This window comes from Hetaerina americana, unplaced genomic scaffold (assembly GCF_022747635.1).
Source record: "Hetaerina americana unplaced genomic scaffold, ioHetAmer1.1.p SCAF_1, whole genome shotgun sequence".
Taxonomy (NCBI): Eukaryota; Metazoa; Arthropoda; class Insecta; order Odonata; family Calopterygidae; genus Hetaerina; species Hetaerina americana.
In genome coordinates, this window is record NW_027286069.1 from 64,897,037 (window position 1) to 64,915,745 (window position 18,709).

An 18,709-nucleotide genomic window follows, 5' to 3' on the forward strand; every position below is an offset into this window, starting at 1 on the left:
TTTTCTCTTCGGAGACAGGTAAACTAATGAGAAGTAAGTATTTGAACTAATCAGCTATCAACCTTCTCGTTAACTTACCTTGTATTCATCGGTCATCGGCCCTGTGTGTGTGTGTGTGTGTGTGTATATATATATATATATATATATATATATATATATATATATATATATATATATATATACAAGATTTTGGTCCCGCTTAACGTAAGACTGTCGTGATATATTTCTTATTAATGTTGGCATTGTTATTGAAGTGATTTTAACCCTAGCAAGCAGAGTGTAGCAACTGGGACCTATTTTCGCATGTTTAATAAGTTCGTCTGATTGAGCATGAAAAGTATTTGCATCAGATTTTACCGTAGTTAGGGTCACTATCAGGTGGAAAGGATGATTTCAGCCCCCTAGTGTTACAGCGGGCCTGGTCGAAGTTAAATAATTTTGTTTTGTTTCACTCGACTCGACGCCCGCGCGGAATCAAGCGCCAGTCCTCCTTGATCTCCAGGGAAACTGCGTCAGCACGGAGGTGGAATGTGAATGCGCCATCACGTGCTTGTATTCACCGGCTATGGGTGAAACCTCCCCTCCGCGCATCCCTACCGTGGGTAAATCCTTCAGCATTCTGCTGAGCTTAAACGTGATTGGTTGTGCGTTCGTGTGTGTGCGCGCGCTGTTATTCCTTAGAGAATAATGGGAGGGGGGCCTTATTCTCATGCACCGACTGGAAGGCGACAGACGTATGTTCCCCGCGCTGCTATTTAGCAAACACTACAGAAACACCTAATATAGGAAAATGAATAAATGACAATTGAGAAGTCAGTAAGTGCCTCCATCTATTGTGATTGAAGTTAAATGGATGGTAGGGGACAACAATTATAAAAATGGGTGGTAAAATCCTCGTTCCGACTTGCTCTAGACTTACCTGCAAAAAAAGACTTTAATGGAAGAACGCATCAAATTTTACGTAAAAAAGTGGCTTGCTACATGAAAATTTGAATTTACTTTTTTCAGGGACAGTTCTTCATGAGGTTTTAAAATGTATCCCTTTTCATATCCATGAATTAAAACAGTTGTTACTTATTACACTAATATTTCATACTAGCCAGTCTTTTCATTTTATTAATATATCACGTTTTTGCTGGCTCACAATCTGATAGTCTCAATTGTACGTCTTCCTCCTCTTGCCTTGTATGACTCGTCCTCCACACTCTCTCTGCCATCTTTGAGGCATTTTTGCCACGCAAACATTGCATTTTGTGACATGCTTTCATCCTTGTACAAATGGCGAATCATGCCCGTCTCCATACCCGATTTCCCCAGGCCAACACTAACTTTTATAGCGTGCCACTGTTCAGTCGTTCGCTGAATTTTCGCTTGCACCGAGTCACTCAACAGAGGTCCACTAAACACGATCTAGCCTGAACGAACGCTCGCAGGCGATTGGCGCGTGTGGAAGGGCAGACCCCCCACCACCAAGCCTGCGGGTGCGACAGACAGTCACGCCAGGAAAAATTGTTCCCAATACTTTTTATACAAAGTGTTTGATATTTTTCGACCGCTGGGTTACGCGACTACTTTTATCCTGCAATGCTAGCAACCCGGCGTGCGTAAGTGCTTGCGGGGTGGTTTGGATTTACATCAGTGGGTTCAGCGAGCAAGTCGTTCTTCATACTGTGGACCCCATCTCCAGTGGGAAACATTTATGATACGTGTTCATTAATTTACGCTTGTGGGTGTGGCTTTGTTACCATGTGTGCTACAGTTTTTTCATGTTAACCGGTGGTTGATTGTTCCAACGAAAATGTAACATATGGTTACATGGCCTTGTGTACGAACTCCAAAACGGAATTCCTTAGTTGAAAGGAAAATCCCAGATACGTATTTATTATGAGTTACAGTTGAACTCCTTTCAAAATATGTATTTGAATAATTATTTAGAGCCGAGTGGAAGGCATCAATTAGAGGTTGCGTGCTTTCCGCAGGGATATCGGGGCGTCCTTCATCGACCTTCAGCCGGCGATCCAATCGTGTAGGAACCCCTTGAACCGTTCTGGTGTTCACTACACGTCTGAGGCCGCCAGGTGTGTAGCGGGTAGGATATTCGAGCATTGCAGGGCGTCTTTAGATTATAGTGTTCGTCATTCTGTAGGTCAAATAGTGGGTCTCTTAAAGTCTTCTATGCCAAATTATGTAGCTTTTAATGAAGTGAGGTTCAGTGCTAGCAATAGCTCATTTAACACGAATCAGATAGCATCGGATGGAAAATTCATAAGAGATTCAATATTTATCAGAAGACAATTGTCGTTAAAAATTCAAAAAACTGAAATGTCAAGCAAACATTATCTGTATTGGTAGTAAATTGCCAAAGTTCAAAGAACAAAGTCGCAGTATCACTTTATTCAAAGGACTGGTGCAGATATAATTATTGGGACAGAAATCTGGTAATCCACTGAAATTGCCCACGGTGAAATTTCCCCAATATCCTTTTCCAATTACAGAAATGACAGAACAAATAGAATCAGAGGCGCTGTCTTTATGCTAGTTTAAAATTCTTGCATCAGTAGGGTTGAGGTAATTCTGGGTAATGGTTTGGAAAGCGTTTGGTACTCAATTAAAAGTCCTCAATCCAAAAGAATTTATGTTTGCTTATTTTACAGACAACCAGTCGACAGAGATAATTCAATACTAGAATGAGATCTGAAATAAGAAGCCTAAAAGGAAAATTTACTTTTTTAAAGAAGACTTCAATGGCCTAAAGTGCACGCTACAAAATCAGTTTGCTAGTTTTAGGAAAGATAGTCTTCACTGAACTATTGAGGGTACATGGAATCACTTCCTTGAGATCATGTGCTCAGCAGTCAACAAGTTCATTCCTTGTAAATTTATAGAAGATCAACGAAACCTAGATGGTACCAAGCAGATGTTAGAAAGGGATTACAACGTCAAAGGCTATGCCATGCCAAGATGAAAAATATTGGGGCTGAATTCTCTTGCGACCAAAATAATGAGATCACTTATTATTATAAGATATCCAGGGCGAATGCGAAGAATGCATTTCGGAAAGTGTTAAGTTAATTCAAAAGGATAAGGTTAGCAGAAAATTTGAAAGAGAATCCTAAAGCATTTTGGCCATACATCAGAGAAGTTCAGGGAAATAAGTCAACTGTTAATTCACTCAAAAATGATAAAGATGAAAGAGTAACCAGCAGTTTGGAAAAGGCTAACGCATTAAATTTCTTCTTTCAAAGTTCCTTCACCAATTAGCCTTTTAAATCCTCCAGACCAGATGAAATACCCACTCCTGTATCTAAGGATCTAGCTTTGGAAATTACACCATATCTAAAAATAGTATTTAAGAAGTCGCTGGTAGATCACAAATTCAATCCCAGAGATTGGAAAACGGCTAATGTAACACCAATATTTAAAAATGGAGACTAGGAGGAACTGAGTAATTAAAGACCTATTTTCCTCACATCTATTTTGTGCAAGGTTATGGAGCATGTAGTTGCTAGTTCAATCGTGAGACACCTCGATAATCAGAAGTTATTAATGAAAAATCAGCATGGTTTCTGAAAAGGTAGATCCTGCCAGAGACAACTTGCTCTTTTTGATCATGATATTCTTACTTCAGGACAGAGCAATGATCAAGTGGATGTGTTTTTCTAGATTTGAAGAAAGCCTTCAACAAAGTACCTCAAAGTAAACTACTTGTAAAGCTAGAAGCATATGGCATAGATAAAAATACCCGGGGTTGGATAAAAGACTTTTCGAAGGTTCGGGTTCAAAGAGCAGTGATAGACGGAGTTAGCTCAAATGCAGTATAATTTACTTCAGGTGTTCCCCAGGGAAGTGTAATCGGACCTCTTTTATTCTTACTTTATGTTAATGACATTGGCTCCATAGTTACTAGTAAGATTTATTACTAGTAAGATTACTACTAGTAAGTCACTAGGTTTATTTGCCGATGATGCAATAGTTAACTGTGATATCTGTGATCCTGAGGACACGGTGGCTTTATCAGATAACCTTAATGCTATGCAACGCTGGTGTGACACTTGGCAATTAGAATTAAACTTAGAAAAGTGCTTAGTCACAAATTTTTGGAAAAAGAACAATTCCCACCCCAATGCCTACTGCATTGGGAACATCGAATGGGAAGACTCAACTAAATACCAAAACATTAACTTCACTCATGTTCTCTCCTGGGTGAAACTCATGCGGGGAATATATGGCCAAGCTAACAAAAAATCAGGAATCTTTACAAAAGTACTAAGTAAATGTGATGAAAAAGTCAAAGAGAAATGTTATCTGCTATTGGTTAGGCCTCATGCTGCAAGTATAGTATATGGGATGGGATTGATTGACGAATGGGATCACGTGCAGCGTGGAGGAGTTAGATTTGTAAAAAGTTATAAACTTTGTAGTGTATCCAAAATGTTAGAGAAGCTAGGATGGGAATCTCTCACGGAGCGAAGGTTAAATTACAGATTGAAGCTCTTGCATAAATTGGAAGGAGTTCTTTTAAGCAGTCATGTTGAAAATCTATTATTACCACCATCATACAATGGTAGGAGAGATCATGTTACTAAAATTAGAGAGATTAAATGTAGAGCAGATAAATTTAAGATATCATTTTTTCCACGAATGATCAGGGATGATAATAAAATTGTTCGTCCATAGTAGGGTCATGTTAAGGTATAATTATTCTGGTGTGTATTCACCCCTTGCCACACAACCTAGTGGTGGCTTGCAGGGTTTATAAATACATAAAAATAAAGTAAATAAACATTATTCCCTTTTGGTATCTATTTTATTGGTAATTATCTAATAAATGTGAGAAAAATAATCTTGGACCTAATGCCCTTGAAATGGCGGTAAATACAAATATTTATATTATTCCCTGTAAATTGTGTGAGCATATCATATTGGATGAAATCTTGAAAAATCTTGGATACCCTTTATTTGTATCATGCATGTAAAAAGATTCCAGTTGCTTGAAATGCATTTTATTTACTTGGTAAACTATTTGTAAATTTTCAATTGTTAATGCATTTTGGGCATGATTGCTGCCATGATATATTTACAGCATTGCAAAAGGTGCCTACTTTGCTTAATATTATGTGACCTTAATTTTGCGTGTTAACTTTTTATTCTTAACTTTTACTTTTACTTGGCAACAGATCTTCACTGGTGACTATCCAAATATCTCAACGGGATCCTCGAGGGGGGGGTAATTCATCGCTGAAGAGTGTGTGAGACTGAATGTGATAAAAAGTGATTAGGGAATGGAGCTGGAGGTGTGCGTTTGTGGTGGTCTAGCAGGAGCCGAGAGGGGCTCCATCCCCTTCAAGGCAGCTTCTCTAATGCCCACGGCCACCTCCCGGCTCCGGTCATCCACCCCTCCTATTCGGAAAACCGATGGCACAAGTTACGGGAGGGTGTTGGGAACTCAGAGGGGGTGGACAGCCTCCCAGCGTCTACTGCCATTCGTCACCCTGATACTACTGCCAATGGCCCTCTACTTTGCAATTACGTGTCGTTTCCAAGGTGGCACACTGTCTATACTCTGCCACCGGTGAGTAGACACAGAAAAATGGGTGGCGATCCACGATGTTTGTCTCACTCTTACTTTACTGTCCGCTAGGGTGCCACAGCATGCTGATTGTTTCATCGGAGTCAGTTCTTCAGTGCCATGTTTTCCTCATGTGTTGCTGCTTGCTGCTGATGAATAAAACCTTTTTTATTTCTTTCACTGCAGGTCAAAGTGTTCTGAGCCATTTTGGGTAGCCATCAGTTGCGCACTTTTGGCTGTTGAAGCCTAAGTCATTAATGAATTTTACCATTTCTCTTTTATGTCTGGTCTTGTTATCAGTACATTAATTGTCTCTCTTAATATTATTGTTCATTTTGTTCATTTTGTCAAATATTCTTAATATTTTAATTTACGACTTATAATTAGTGGATTAAAGATATTCTTTGAACAGTATGAATTGTGAAATTTGACCAAAAGAGAACATGCAGGTTAACGAATAACTTTGATGCAATTTTATTTTACTGGTGTGCCTGTAGGATCCCCTATGAGGAGAACAGATGAAGTCCAAACACTTGTTTTATTGGAAGTAAATGATAATGGAAGAGTGAGAAAATAATAGAATTGCTCCAGTTACATCGAGCAGATGTGCCATAGGATATTAAGAAAGCACTATGCATAACTTTCCCAGCCTGGATGAATTCTCTTGAGCTAGAGAGCACATTAGAAGATTAATCACATGATTCATAATGGAAGATATGAGAAAAGTGTTAATTATATTGTTAACATATAGGTATACTATTCTAAACCATATCATGTGAAAATTAAAGAAAGTGTAAAGTCATTTAAATGCTCAAATATATTAACACATTCTGATTGTGATGAACTCGTGTTTGGCCATCAAAAGTTGCAATTAAAGCAATTGACTATGATTAATGCCTCCTTATGGTGATTGTGGTCCTTTTAATCAGAATATCTTTATTTCACCAAGTAAATGTTACTAGTCACATAATGTCATGCTTACTCACTTATGGAAACAGAAAACTGCTGACAAAAAGGAGAGTGATTAGAAGGCTTTGAAATGCAAATATTTTATTTTTACTCTTAACTTCAGCTAATCTTCAATGCAACTGTGTTTTAGAAAATGTAGCCACATAAACTAAGAGATAATGTCCCGGTGATTTATTTTATATTGGTTAATGATGAGGTTTCGTAGATGTTCCCATTGAATTGGTTTATTGGAAAATTAATGGCGTAGTACAGCTCCTTGTCAGTCAGTATTCAACACACAAGATTACATAACCAGTGGGAATATGGAATTCGTTTTCTTGTGCCTCAATGTTTTCATTGATAAATCTGTTCTCCTGAAAATCACATAGTTCTGGCTTTGCTGTGTGCTGAGGCATAGTCCAGTATCAACTGCTAGGTGCCCATTGAGTTCAACTCATCACTATATGGTAGCTTCAAATAGTGATGAAATATTGTGGAATAAGGCTTCTCTGTTGGTTTGAGATTTGTTCAATGCAGTCCTTTTTCTGCTCATAGGATGTTTCTTGGAAAAAGTTCTTTTTTCCCCTGAGTTGGTGATGTGGGAATGGTGTATTTTTCAGGACGTTGCCACATTTTTTCCCTAAACATGATAATCCTTTTTTTATCTAATAATTAAGTATGTACTGTACAAATTTAGCATAAAGGTTTTTAAATTCATCATATCAGCTTGAAAAAATTTGAGAAATAATGCTTTTTTTTAGTATTAAGCATTGGAAACTGTTTTAAAGATTCCAAAATAAAAAGATGTTAAGAAATGGCAACATTTTCTGCTGAATTGTTCACATTTCATAGGGGTTTACATTGTACAAAACTGTTAAGTTAATTCTCTCCTTTCCTTTCGTATCCAACTACTTTAGAGTCACAAATGTTCTCAAAGTCTATCTGAATATTGGTGGTCTTCTATGGTTTTTCAAAACTGTAAAACTAAACCAATGATTCTCTGTTGAGTTTGCGTTTTTACATGTTGTTTTTTTGTACGTACACATGAAAGCAACTACTCAATATTGTACTGGTTATGAATAAGACTATTTAATTAAATGTATACATCATTGAATAACAGTTGTTTTAAATCAACATTTTTGGCCAGGATTTAATGAGTTTCTCTTGACTTTAGGTTTGCCGAGACCAAAGATGCTAGTATTGTCAAGCATGCTGTTGAACTTAATGGAGGATCAGAAGGGAAAGAGGAGAGTAAGGCTACAATTACTCCTCATGTCCAAATACCCGTGCAATTGGAGAGACCCTCCGTGAGTGAAAATGACACTGTTAGGGTCAGATCGGAGGGTGTAACGGAATCTCCCCAGACAAATCAGGACAGTGTTGTGTTAACTCGGATACTGTCTGAGGTTAAAGAGAGTGAGCAGGTCACCCAAATTGGAGTAGTAGAGTCAACTTTGCAAAAGGAAACGAATGCATATATTGTTAGGGCTGAACCCATAGCTGTGGATGTGAAAAGAACAGATGTGAAATCAAGTGATAGTGAGATTAATCTTAAACTTGACACAGAAGAAAATGTGACAATAGAAGAAAAAAGTGCACCCGATGTAATTATCACAGACTCATCAGTGCAGGACTCCATAAAAAGTGAAAATAAGATCAGAGTTGAAGAGCATCCACAAGATCTAGGTAAAGTGAGAGATGAAGCAAGTATACATGCAGAGCACATCTCAACTGAATCTGCTAGTCCAACAGTTCCTGACACGCAGGCTGAGCCACCTGTGTCACCTCCTCCTGCTTCTGCCAGTGAAGATATGCCTTCCTTCAGTGAGTGGACTCAAAAACGTCTTGAAGAAGCTGAAAGACGTAAAGGTGGGTTTTCCCTCATGAATTTACTGTTGTTCCTTGGTTAATCTTTCATTCTGTCCAATTTAGCGTCTGAAATGCTTGAATTGGTACACATTATTTGTAACTAATAATAATCATTTTTTTATTTTTCAATGCCAAGTGTTACTTCTTGTGCAACTAGGATAGTAAAAGAAAACATTGATTGTGTTGTGTGTTAACTTGAACTTACTTGATCACATTATCAATGAGCGCTGATAGGTTTGTTGTGCATTATGAAATTGAGACTTCTCTTGATAATGTAGTATCATGAATTGTGACATTAATATATTTTTTCATACAATTTTGGTGTTTTTGGATACCCCTCTTGTCTTGTTACTTCGCTGTGCATGTTAAATAGCCTTTAGCTGTTTATCAAATTTTTGTTACACCTGCCCACAGGTTGGAATAACATAAACAGATGCCAGATGGCAAGTGCTGCCATTGAGAATCTCACTGAGGCTCTCAGCAGTTACAATTTTTGCAAATATAATCACATTCAATTGGTACATTTTCGTATGAAACAAATTATGAGAGTGAATGTGGTTTAAATGAGCTATTTTTGTTTGTAAATTGAAGTTTCTCCATATTAATTTGGAAATCAATTGCAGTCCACCTTATTTCAAACTTGTAATAATTTTAGGGCTATTTTTTTGTTTTTAGTTTATGTAGCTGCATAATTATTGCCAGTTTATCAATCCCAAGGGCATGGATTTCACTGGAGAATGTAGAAAAACTTCAACCTCTTAATATACAGTATGTTTAAGGAATTTGCTGCTTTCAAATATTGCAGTACATAATTTTTACTTGCCAAAAATCTAGAATTCAAATGTATCTGGTAAAAAATGGCAATGCTATCATGCCCCAGCAGTCAATTATTCATTTCTTTTGTGGGATAAATTGTCAAGGATGCTGTTGGTATGATGAAAGTTGAGAATGGTGGATCATGGATGTGGAACTCGAATTTTTAATATTACAATTTAATTCTCAATATATATGAAGGACTTAGAGGCATGGGATTCTTGGGAAGTGAGAGACAGTCGAGTTTTTGTTTGTGGCTATACATTCAATGATATTCAGATTACAGTTTTGGCCTCTGCTTAATTCCACTGCTTGTTAAAATTGCATCTTTAATATCTATTTCCTTTGTACACTTGAGCTCTGTGACAATTTTCATGCAATAGGATGGGGATGGCAAACCTATGGCATGCATACTCAAATTGACACGCTGGGCTAGGAGGGTCATACAGGCAAATTAACTATGATCACTTGATGGGTTGGTATGCAAGACAAGACTATACTCTTATTGCGTACATAAATGTTAGCACTGTTGCCAAAAAGTTTGCCATCCCTGTCCTAGGAAGAAATATCTGCTCATGTTGTATGTCCCTATTGTTGGTTTACGGCCTGATTAAGTCCACTAGGTCTTCTATGCTCTTTGTTATCATTGTACAAATGGAGATATGTAATGGAAAACAAAAAATACCACTTAATAATTAATGAGACTCAATAATTCATGAACTGTCAGTGATACACAGTAGTCTACAGTATCTGCTGGTGATACATTCTATACCTTCCACAGAGAGAAGCGAACATATGTATCATTCATTAGCATGCATGTATATGTCATTTTTCATTAGCAAAAATTTCTTATCATAAAAATTTACTTGCAATAGAAATTGTTCTGTGTGGAAAGATTACGGATCCATAAACAATGAGGAAAGAATTTTTTTTATATTGATTTTTGTTACCATGTAATATAATTAAGTGAAGGCTGGTGTTCAAATCATGAATTACCTGCAAAAGATGAAAATACAATATGGCAGCCAATACAGTGCCTAATGATGGGTATGGCTTGGTGAAAATATACATAATAACTAATGTGGTTTAGCTGTAAGCCACAGAGGTGGAATCTGGGTAAGGGTATTCTGCTGTACTTGGCAATATATTTTTTGTACAGTTACAAAATAGATGACTAAAAGCAAATAATAGCAAGAGAATATATAATTGGCAGCATATTATATGAAATTTTAAATTATTTACAATATGTTCAACAAGTGAATTACTAACTTGTGAAAGCATTGTTCTTGGTGTTCTGTACATAGCTCTAAATTTAAACTAAATATAATGCTATTTGCAAAACCTGAACATTTTACTAAATATTTTTAAGGATAATGTTTAGTATATTCATAAGTATTGTAATAGAATTATTAACAAAGTATCCCTTGTTTATTCAAAATGCTTTACATTATGTTTGAAAATTTAAATAAGCTTTAAGGATTTGAAAGGCCATTTACTTGGAGGATTACAGAGTTTAATCTTTTCTGATCATGTAGATTTTACAATATAATCATCTCAGGTTGTCACTTTTCCTAAAATATAATGTTACTTGGTGTTCCAAGTGAATAGCCAAATATATTTTAGCCTGCTTTTATGATGTGGTTAATACCCCTAGACAACAACTTGCTTCCCAGAAAATCATCAATTTAAAGATGGAAAGATTTTGTTCATTGTGCATAAGGAAAATTAGACAAAATTAAAGAAAAATTTTTGCTTAGTGTCTGTAAAAGTGTCTCTGAAAACTGTGCTCTTTAAAATCAGGGTTTCCACTCTGGTTGGAAAATGTCAGATTTTCTTTGAGCATGTATTTGCTTCATACATTAGCAAAATAGTGATTCAAAATTGGTATCACTTATGGTCAAGCATTCATTTGAAAAATAATAGTTCTGGTAAAAGGGTTTTCTTTTATTTTGGTTGCTTTTTGTTTGAGTATTCAACTATTAACCATAAATTGTGTAACACTAATAACCCCAAACACCTCTCAGCTAATGCATTATTATAAACCTTTTAGTTTCTTTGAGAATGTTTATTTTAGAATTTTTCAAAATAAGGCAAATGAAATATTTTATATTTTGTGTGATCAATAATTCAGTATTTTAGAATGTTTTTTTCCACCAGATTGGCCAGCTCCTTGGCTTGAAGGACCTTCAGGGAAAATGTGTGTAAGAATACTGATTTTGTAGCTACTCTTTTTGAGTTCTCTCCTTCTTAAAATTGTCATTTTGGGCCCATTATAAGGATCTGTAGCATGGTTACTAAAATCTAAAAGTGAGGAGGGCCAAATTATCTTAAATAAGACAACTGCCAGCAGCATGGGGAGAGTAGAATTTTGAATTTTTAGAGTATATGCACTTCACAATTGGTTTGGTCATGAATGCTGGTTTAAATCTTTAAGGTCTTCAACATAAATATTCAAGACATGCTTATTACATTCACTGTGAAAAAGAAATACCTTAACTGCAAGCAATCTTCCCTGATGAAATATATGTTAACACTTGTAGGCATATTATTGCAGAAGGATTTAAATTGGCTTACTGGCTAATTAATTTCTGAATTTTATTTTTTTTAGTTCATAATGACACTGTCAGTCAAGGTGGTGGAGATGGGTCAGCTGCCACTGCTCCACATTCCCCTGGATCCCTTGGAAGCAGCTCTAATGCTGCTCTGGGGACAGGTGGGAGCAGTTCTACTCCAGCCTCTGGGTCTTCTTCATCTAAAAACCCTGGGGAAGGAAATGTGGGATTAGTCAATAGTGTTTCTGGAGGCTCAAAAGTGAGACAAAAGAACTATGCATCACCAGACTGTGGTGCTAAAATAGCCTCCTCCAATCCAGAAGCAGTTAGTCCAGGCTCAGTGCTATCACCTTCAAGAGATGAATATTTGCTGAATGCTTGTGCCTCTCGAATCTGGTTTGTGGTGGAACTATGTGAAGCTATTCGTGCCAAAAAGGTTTGTATTTCGTGTCATTTCTAATAGTAAAATCTTATGATTTTTCCATTGTGATTGATATTTAGTAATTTACGAGGAGAAATATTTATTTGCATGGTTTTGTTCATGATCTCAAATTTTTATGTAGCCATAAGTAGTTTATGGTGTGATATAGTAACGAGAGTCTTTTGAATGAAATATGTGTAATCCTTTATTTGAACTTCTCTAGAGATCCCAGTGAAAAATGTAAAATGCAGAAAAGGAGAATTTTCACCATTGAAAATTTAATATTGCCTCCTCTTTCCATTTTCAAACAGGATAATATTTCTGTTCACGAGTAATCAAAGAAAACTTAAAACATGAGAATCTGAGCTACTGTTCCATCTTCGACTGGTTCAAACATTTGCCCAACTTAAAATTTTTTGAAGGAAATAAAATTACATTGAATAAAATGTAGTTTCGGTAAGATAAAGCAAATTTCAATGCTTTTTATTGCTGAGGAGCTCCTCATTGTTCTATCTGTTGCATCAATGTAGTCTATATCGCAGTTGTCAGTCACCATTTCTATCTTGTGTTTTAAAGCTTCATCATGTTTGAGTCAAAGTCATTCTCTTTCCTCATCATTTCAACTTAGGTGTGATGTGAATAGTCTCCTTTGGGTGTTCTTGCAATGCATAAATTACAAAACTAACTACTGTTCATACTATGTATTCATTTATTAGCATGTATCTTTTTCTGGCAGACTTGAGATTATGAGGTTAAGTGGTTTACATTCACATTCCTACTCATCTGTTAAGGTATATATGTATGAAACAAAGTCAAAAAAAGGTTTTAATAAAGGCTGATGTATATGATTAACCGTTTTAGAATGTGAAATATTTTTTTATCTAGCACAGTGATGCAAATAACAGGAACACATGAAAATGAAATCATTTAAATATTGGGTTCTACATGCATGGGAAATAAGGGAATAAGAGTCGTGATAAGAATGTTGTAAATTGCAGGAAAATATAAATTCTGATATTGCATATATGGGGTTTGACTGTATATTAATACAAATTCTTTTCCAAAGAAACTGAGGGAGATGCTGCAACAGTAACTTTTAATGGAGTCATCCGCTAATGTGCATTTTAATGCAACAATTTCAGTGTGTGAAAATGATTCGCCCAGTCAAGGCGAATGATTTTTACACTCCGAAACACACATTCATTTTTTTTTTAACTGTTCATAAATGTTAGTCTCTACAAGTTCAACGTGTTCTTTGATTAGTTTAATATGTAATATAATCATTTTAATAATTTTATATGCATTCTTGAAATTTTATATTTATTATAAATATGAGCATGTTTCATTTATTTGTATGATGATATATTAATACATAATTTCTTCTGTAGATTGATCTTGCCAATTTTGAATTGTTCTCATCATCACCACGTGAGTTTTCTGTGTGGTCAAGTGATCGCTTCCCGACACGTGAATGGAGCCTTGTTGGACGTTTCACTGCTCAAGATGAAAGAACATTGCAAAGCTTTCATCTTGATCCACATTTATATGCTAAATTTATTCGGGTGGGTACTTCGTAGCTACATATCTCTCTTTACAATATCCAATATATGCACTTTTTTAGCTAAAAATATATATTAAGGCAATACTAGAGTAAATTAGTGTAAATTATGTGTTACAGGTTGAACTCCATTCTCACTATGGATCAGAGCACTTCTGTCCTGTATCACTTTTTCGTGTTTATGGTACAAGTGAGTTTGAGGTATTGGAAACTGAACAAGAAGATGGGGTGAATGGTGTGATTGGATCGGGAGATACTTCTGGCTCTTTGAGTGGAGATAATGATGGTGAAGATTCTGATGAGGAAGAGCCTTTAGGTAAAGAAATTTTTATTCAAGTGTTGGCTTGGAAATCTTGAAAAACATTCCATCCATCACCTATTTGGATTGATATTGAAGTGTTACACTCGTGCTCTATTCCTCATTCTGGCATTTTCCTATTGCTGTGTATTTTATATTTATCTTGATAAATGTAATTTTTCAGATATAGAGACTAGTGGACCACCTCGAAACTTATTTGGAAGTGCCCGGGATGCTGTGATGAGTATAGTAAAAAAAGCTGCTGAGGCTTTAGTTAAAGCAGGTAAGAAATAAAATGTTGTTTGTTTTAATTTGCTTACTATAATTTAAAAAAGTATGCAAGTCACAAGTTCTTGCATATAATGTGGGAATGTTGTTGTCATTCACTGCCAAGATGATTGAAAATAAATCTAGAATAATTTTCAAGTCAGAGTTGGTAATTAAATAATGTATTATGAATTTTTTAGCTGAGTCAGTTAGTTACATGTAGTGATAGGTTTTTCATAGTATTTTAATTCTTTTCTTTATTCACTTAGGAGATTCAGCAAATGAGACAATAACCCTAGCAACTGAGTCACCAATTAAAGAAGTCACAAATAATGAGGCCTCTGAACCCATGGCTGATGGTGAGGAGGCTGAGTCTGCATTTTCTTCCACAAATAAAAGTGCCACTGAGTGCAGAACACTACGTCGCCCTCCAGTATGTGATGGATGTGAAGAGGCCACCATACTCAGAGCTGCTGCTCTTTTGTCCTGCCACTATGACACATTACGACCTCTCACCTCTTCTCCTTTTGTGCGATCTGCGTTGGCATCCGGGGGTCTATGCACCACCCGTTTTGGACTTCCCCTTTCTGCAGCAAATCCTTCTTCATCCACACCAGCTACAGATGGAGGTTACATATCAGCTTTGCTTCCGGTTGAATATCTTGTAGCCCTCTGTAATGCCCTTATCACACCTGATATGTTGAGAGAATCAGATCCTGTGACCCTTCCAGAACTGCCCATACAGTCACTTTCTGTTTATTCAGGAGAGAGCCATACTCAGTTTCTTTTCCCAGAACCTAGCAAACACCAAACTGAAGGACCAATGATTGGGGATTCATCAGCATTGTCTTCAATGATAAAACCTACGAGAACATTGAAAGGGGATGTGGCTGGAAGTAGAGGTTGTGATGAGAGCATTCTTAATGTAGTGGCACCTGAGGAAGTTTCAGCAGGTGCAGTCACAGGCTCCACTATTGTGGAAGTTCCCCAAAGCACATCAATGCCTAGTTTTTCATCAATGACTTCCAGCTCTTCTTTCCGTGATATAGAGGAAGCTCATACATTGGATGAGGAGGCAGTGAGTACATTAAGTGCAGATGCAGCATCTACAACTAAACAAGAAGTAGTGGAGCCATGTCGGGATTGGTTAGAGAAGGAGAGCGATCCAGCTTTTCATGAAAGTGTTGAACCTGAAGGTTCAACTGTTGCTCCTCCGGTGACAGAGTCTTTGGGAGGGGCCCAAATTTCCTCAGTGTTGTCTCCCTCAGCCAGTACAGCTCTGCCTCTTCCCTCAGCATCTACAACATCTATACATTTATCCGGTGAAAGCCCATCCCCTCAGGGCTCTCCATCCATGGGGACCAAGGGCGCTGAAGATTCAGGCTCTGTGCCAACTCCATCACCCACAGTGCCTACCCCTGCACAGGGCCATTCCAAGGCACAGGAGGCTGCTAACATCCCTGCAGCTGTTCCAACTGCAGCAGTAATGCAGAAAGAGTCTGTTTTTGTCAGACTCTCCAATAGAATCAAAGTAAGTTGTTTAGATGAAACCTGCTATCCAAAGGTTTTACTGTTGATCCCATGTTTAACAAACATTTGAATTATATTATGTTCATATTTATGGAATTCTCTGACTTCTGGCTTTCCAGTTTCATTTATTTGCCTGCCATCCAAACTGGTCTATCACACTCTTTCATGCATGTATCTTACTGGTGAATCCAATTCATATTCTTTCATGAGCCCCTTATTTTCTGCCCTATTTTTACCAAAAATATCCCTCAAGGGCTCCATCTGTGTGTTTCATTTCTTCAACCGTTTTGCCACTAATACACTCAATTCCGCCATTAATCCCCTCTTACTCAAATACTGCTACTTTTGTTTTAGTGATGCATCCACCTACTCTTGATTTCATTCTCTGTAACTTCACTAAAGGTGTGCTGGACCCCTGTAAATCTTGTGGACTCCCCGCCAGTAATACAATATTATTGGCTTGTAAAAGAACAAGCACATTATGTCCCCAGTCATTAAAAATACTTTGAATTTGCACTTATTTTTCACATGTGCATGTATTGAAGACCTATACCCAGATGAGTGTTACACATATGTGTCATATCATGATTAATTTCAAGCCATTCATTATTACACTTTACTTCTATTTTCTTAAATCATATTTATATGATACAAATGCTCCTCATTTACTCCCTGTTCTATGACAATTTTCCACAACTTCTCTCTACTTACCCTGTCATCACTCTTCTCCATTTTGATAACCTTTCTATTTTTTCTACTGCCAAAACCAAGAAATATTTTCAACATCACTTCAAATAGCTATTGAAAAATGCTTTTATGTTTCTGTGACTTTGGCTCTCTGCCTGAAAAGAAGTTAAAAAAATAAAACTTGCTGATTATATGTGACAGTGAACAGTTTCCAAATATAGAGCCCTACTGTAAATTTTATTTGAGCTTACAAATTTGATTATATCTAATTGCAATGTTAAGTAAATTAATTAATTCAGCCATTTTTGGTGCATTGGAACCACATTCTCTAAAATGAAGCCCAAGTTTGTACTTTTCATTTGTTTATTAGAATACATTATAAGATAAGTGTACTCGATGATGGTGAACTCTATTGTAGTACTCATCAATTTTGGATCTTAATGTGGATGCTTGTATGTACGATTAATAAAAATGTCTTTAACTTGTTAAAAAAGGTATATATTTTAGATATTGATTATTAGCCAATACATATCTATACTATTTTTTGATTGAGTTTTAAAGTTAACATGTGCAATTGATTAATATTATATGTGCTATAATTTCTTGGCATTTTTATTGAAAAGATAAGCTTGCATCCTGAATTGATTGATCATGTGGAAATATTCTGAATTGTAGATTTTCAATGTCAGATTGAATTAGTGCAAATTAAAATTTGGCTTTTGGTTGCAGACACTGGAACGCAATATGTCACTCAGTGCCCAGTATCTTGAGGAGCTGAGCCGACGTTACAGAAAACAGTTTGAGGAAGCCCAGAAGCAGTCTACTGAGGCCCAGAAACGAGATCGCCGCTTAGCTGAAGATGCTGCGAGTTTGCAGGCTCGTTTGGATGTATTGGCAGAAGCTGTCAAAGGTTTACTAGAAGCTCGCAAGAGAGAAGAGGAACAGCGAAAAAGGGAAATGGAAGAAGAGGAGGCTAAGCGACGCGAAGAAGAAGAATATGGGGAAAATTTTCCCTGGTGGGCCTCTAATTTGATATGGGCATGGAACACTGCAGGAAGGGCAGCTGTGAGTTACATAAGTCAATTTGAAGTATATGATATTATGATTGAATATTCTGGTACATGTTTGATTGCTCATGCTAGTCTGCTTTCATTACTTGAAGGTTCAACTATACATGCTACTCATATGTTTGATGATAAAATATATTTTTATTAAGTAGTGGATTTTTAAATAAGCAGACAGATGGTTTCATTATTATTATTTGATTTGGGTTTCACTGACTTGTTCAACCAGTGCATATTCATTGCTCTTGACTGAAACATTCTTATACGTACATATTCTCATGTATGTTAGTGGTTTTATAGATTCTTTTCTCTTACTCCCTTCAACAGGTAACTGTGGCTCAGCATGCTGTTATTTTCTGTGTAGAATTGATAGTGTTATGGGCAGTGATGGGTCATTACCAAAGAAGGCGTTGGGCATGGTTGGGTGGTGCTGCCTCTGAGCATCTTGAAGCTGAATCCCACCAGGTCATAGATGGAGATATGCAAGAGCAACTCAAGTATGGATCCATACGAAAAAGAAGAAAGTGGAATGGAGGTTTAAGGGATGATGATTGGATTGAATCCACAGAATCTGGGAGAAGTCCAAGAAAACGTAAACCCACAAATGAAGATTTAGGATTGGAGACCATAGCTGGTGCAGGTACTATATATAAGTATATTGTAACGGGAAATAATTTGGGGATATAGAACCTTGGCTCTTGATATTGCTCCATAGATTTCTATAGTAATCACTCTACAATAATTAATTGTATGCAGGTGTTTTTTGAATTCATGTTTTGAAATAACTTGTTATATTATTTTGAAATTAATGCTTTTGTATAAAATACAGTAGTTGCATTATGTAGTGCAGGAGGCTAAAATAATTTTAGTTTATTGTTCAGTCTTAGAATATCTGAAGGGCAATTCTGTAACTTAATTGACACATTTCTTGCTCGGAGTCTGCTGAGTTTATATCGATCCCCTGGAAAGGGAATTACTCAGCAAAGAATGACCAAACTTTGTTCAAGATGGGCTTTGCCCATGCTAATTGGGGATCAAAAACATGTTTGGATGACAATTTCTACACTCAGCTTGGTGCTCTTTATGAAATATAAAGAATGATTTTCTAGATTATGTGAAAGTGGATGAGACTT

General features: G+C 36.6%; 1 protein-coding gene across 4 annotated transcripts in view; it reads left to right on the forward strand.

The window, feature by feature from the left end:
* LOC139692588 (SUN domain-containing ossification factor) overlaps nucleotides 1-18,709 on the forward strand; it is a 100,203-nt gene that overhangs the window by 78,587 nt on the left and 2,907 nt on the right. For 2 of the 4 annotated variants that reach the window (XM_071590884.1, XM_071590875.1), the window contains exons 2-10: nucleotides 5,178-5,572; nucleotides 7,692-8,386; nucleotides 11,808-12,187; nucleotides 13,561-13,734; nucleotides 13,851-14,046; nucleotides 14,213-14,311; nucleotides 14,565-15,826; nucleotides 17,242-17,577; nucleotides 17,904-18,216. In XM_071590884.1, coding sequence (XP_071446985.1) covers nucleotides 5,283-5,572; nucleotides 7,692-8,386; nucleotides 11,808-12,187; nucleotides 13,561-13,734; nucleotides 13,851-14,046; nucleotides 14,213-14,311; nucleotides 14,565-15,826; nucleotides 17,242-17,577; nucleotides 17,904-18,216 — 3,745 coding nt within the window. In that variant the 5' untranslated portion in view covers nucleotides 5,178-5,282. The remainder of the gene's footprint in view (nucleotides 1-5,177; nucleotides 5,573-7,691; nucleotides 8,387-11,807; nucleotides 12,188-13,560; nucleotides 13,735-13,850; nucleotides 14,047-14,212; nucleotides 14,312-14,564; nucleotides 15,827-17,241; nucleotides 17,578-17,903; nucleotides 18,217-18,709) is intronic. The other 2 variants (XM_071590858.1, XM_071590867.1) reach the window with 1 other exon arrangement.